The 3045-nt window shown below is 47.9% G+C and overlaps 1 protein-coding gene across 1 annotated transcript in view; it reads right to left on the bottom strand.

The window, feature by feature from the left end:
* The window catches only part of EFHC1 (EF-hand domain containing 1), an 11909-nt gene extending 11808 nt beyond the window's left edge, over positions 1-101 (bottom strand). The window contains exon 1 of the mRNA XM_018561600.1: positions 9-101. Within this exon, the coding sequence (XP_018417102.1) occupies positions 9-71 (63 nt within the window). The 5' untranslated portion in view covers positions 72-101. The remainder of the gene's footprint in view (positions 1-8) is intronic.
* Positions 102-3045: the final 2944 nt, after the last annotated feature.

Here is a 3045-nt window from a genome sequence, read left to right as displayed (position 1 = left end):
GCACTTACGCTCGGGTCGCGGTAGGTGTTCCCGGGAAGGAACGGCAGTCCATGGACGGGGTGCGAGGCCATGGTATAGGGTCGCCTCTCTCGTAGCTTCTCCTCTGCCGGTTAGCTTGCTGTGTCTCCAGGCAGCATCAAGGCTCTGGTCTCCATGGTAACGGTAAACAAAGTGGCTGGACACACCCCCTCCAGTGCTGACGGACAGCTGAGAATGTTACATGTGATCACCTGGAGAGGATACAATGTAACTCCAGCAGCCTTTAACCCCTTCCTCACCGGCACGCTTCCAGCTCACCATACCAGACAACCTAATTCCTGCAGCCTTTAACCCCTTCATCACCAGCACGCTTCCAGCTCACCATACCAGACAACGTAACTCCTGCGGCCTTTAACCCCTTCACCACCGGCACGCTTCCAGCTCACCATACCAGACAATGTAACTCCTGCAGCCTTTAACCCTTTCACCACCGGCACACTTACAGCTCACCATACCAGACAATTGACTTCAATGGGTTCCTGCATGTGCGTCAAACGCAGGAAAGTAGCTCATGTAGCAAATTCTGCTACAAACGTCCCACTTTTTTTCCCTGCGTGTTTTCTTTCGCACGCAAACGCGTATTTGTCTGGTCGCCTTTGGCGTGCCATTAACTAGTAATGGCACTGCAAGTGCCTTGCATGTCGTTGACGCGTTCTGTGAACAATAAAGTGCACATTTTTTCCACATGTTTGGGTGTGCTCATAGAACACTGAGGTGTGAAGAGGTTACCAGTGAAATGTTTTTGTTATCATACATATTGACTGTCAGTCGTTTTGGTGTCACCCCTCAAATGGTGTCACCCACATGCGGGCCGCACTCCCCGCACCGCCCTTGCGACGTCACTTCTGCTGGGTGCCACCATCTTGAATGTAATGTCAGCAGCCCCAGCAGACTCGGAGCTGTCTCTAAAATGACAGCTGTTACTTAGTGCACTTATCCTTTTTACCCCTTTGCTCTGCAGCCTTCCCCTCCACAGATATGTACTTACTGAGATCCAATGGTGTCAGCTTCCGATGTTTATTTACAATCCCCTGCCACAAGTCCTCTTCCTCCTGGCCGTGCATGCACATTACAGCCCCATCTATAGGACTTTTACAGGGATCATCTACCTTCGTCATCCAGCCAGGAGATGAGCCCCATAGACTTCTTAATGATCATTTATCAAAGAAGTAATTTCACTCATCATTTCGAAATAATAGGCTCCAGTGACTTGCTCGATTTTGATCCATGCCAACCTGTTATATATATAGTTTTTTTGCTCTGCCTATCTAGAGGCAGAGCCAGCTGTACCCGCCCCCTCCCCCGTCCGTTCCGCCAGTCAGCGCAGGAGGATCGGAGAAGGGAGGGGGGGAATACCTGTAGGTGCCGTGAGTGACAGTCACCGCTCTCTGCAGGGACATGATCGAGAGATGGTATGTGTTCATTCACTTCCCGATCTACTGAGCCGACCTGTGACAGTTTGATTGACACACGTCGGCTTGAACTATGAGGTGAGCGAAAAGCACTCACCTTATAGTTCTCCTTTAATATAGTTGTGGGGTCTGCCTGAGAGCTGACCTGGAAGAAAACTGAAGAAGGTTTATTATACATTTTCAAACATTTTCATATCTGACTTTCAGCGCTTATTGAGTCTTAGGCTCTGTTCACACCTAGGCGTATCGAATATGCGTGTTTGTCGGGGATTCGCGGTAATAAAACGCGTGACAAACGCGCGTGTCCGAGGGCTACTTGGCTGTATCCCAATGGAAACGCGCAACAAAAATGCTGCAAAGAAGCTCATGTACCTTTTCAGGCGTGGGTAGGGTTGCCACCTTTTCTTCTAACACTCAAGTGACACACAGACATTTTTTGGGGGGGATGAGTTGCGACCTATTCATATGGAAATAGTGCCGTCCATTCATATGTAAATATCACAGTCAAGACTATTTTTAGTGGGGGGCCAGTAGCCCCTATCTTCATTTTGGTTGCCCCTGTCTGCCTGACATCTTGTGTCTGGGTTTCTGCTGCCATGAAACCCGAACACAGCATTCAAAACCCGGACTGTCCAGGTGAATCCTGGACAGGTAGCAACCCTAGGCGTAGGCCGTTTTGTAGCGCGTTCAGACGGTGGTGTGAACCATACCCATAGAAAACAATTGGATTTGAATGTTTGAGCGTTTTGTAGAGCGTTCGTAGAGCGTTGAACGCGCTACAAAACGTACAGGTGTGAACCAGGCATTAGGGTCTGGGATGTAGTGGCTTCACCCGGCATATAGCTGGGCAAATGCTGTTCGCAAAACACCACTAGATGGAGCTAGAGAAGCATTGCAAATTCCTGTGCTCCTCTGCGCCACCTAGTGGCTGTAATGAGGTGCGTATGGCAATTGTCCAGTTATATGCTGGGTGAAGTCTTTCAGGGTTATTCACAGAAGGGTGAAGAGTTTGGAGAAGGCCGGAGAAGGGAACAATCTAGGACAACATAGCTGATTGGGAAAAATTCTCCAATTCAGCTCACTTTCCAGTCCAGCTATGTTGTCCTAGATTGTTCACTTCTCCTGCCTGCTCCAAACTCTTCACCCTTTTGTGAATAGACCTCTATGTATTAGCCCCTTAATGTCTAAGCAATAGAAGGGACGAGGGTGGCACCATTGTTGAGCTGTGCTTACTTGTCCTTAATCACAGGTCAACTGCACAATTATTTTCATTTCACTTTGCGGCTTGGGAGGGCGATCCATACGTTTTAAATGTAATTTCTGACTCAACGTTTTGTGATGACATACGGGGATCTTCTGCAATAAAATTGCATCATTGATTGATTGACCCGTTTAGTTTCTGCAACTTGCTCAATCTTCTCAGAGCAAATGACTTCCAACACTTGCGTACCTTCATGCTTTGTCCAACTGGTTTTCTCAATTGCAAATTTGCTGCATAATAGGATTTTTATTGTCTTCTGATGAATTAACTAAATCAATGCAGCCGGGATTCCCTCCCTAGTGCTATAAATACATAAACCCGGGGAACCTGTTA

This window comes from Nanorana parkeri, unplaced genomic scaffold, assembly GCF_000935625.1.
Source record: "Nanorana parkeri isolate BGI_ZX_2015 unplaced genomic scaffold, ASM93562v1 scaffold533, whole genome shotgun sequence".
In the NCBI taxonomy this organism is placed as follows: Eukaryota; Metazoa; Chordata; class Amphibia; order Anura; family Dicroglossidae; genus Nanorana; species Nanorana parkeri.
This window is presented reverse-complemented; position numbering and strand designations above follow the sequence as displayed.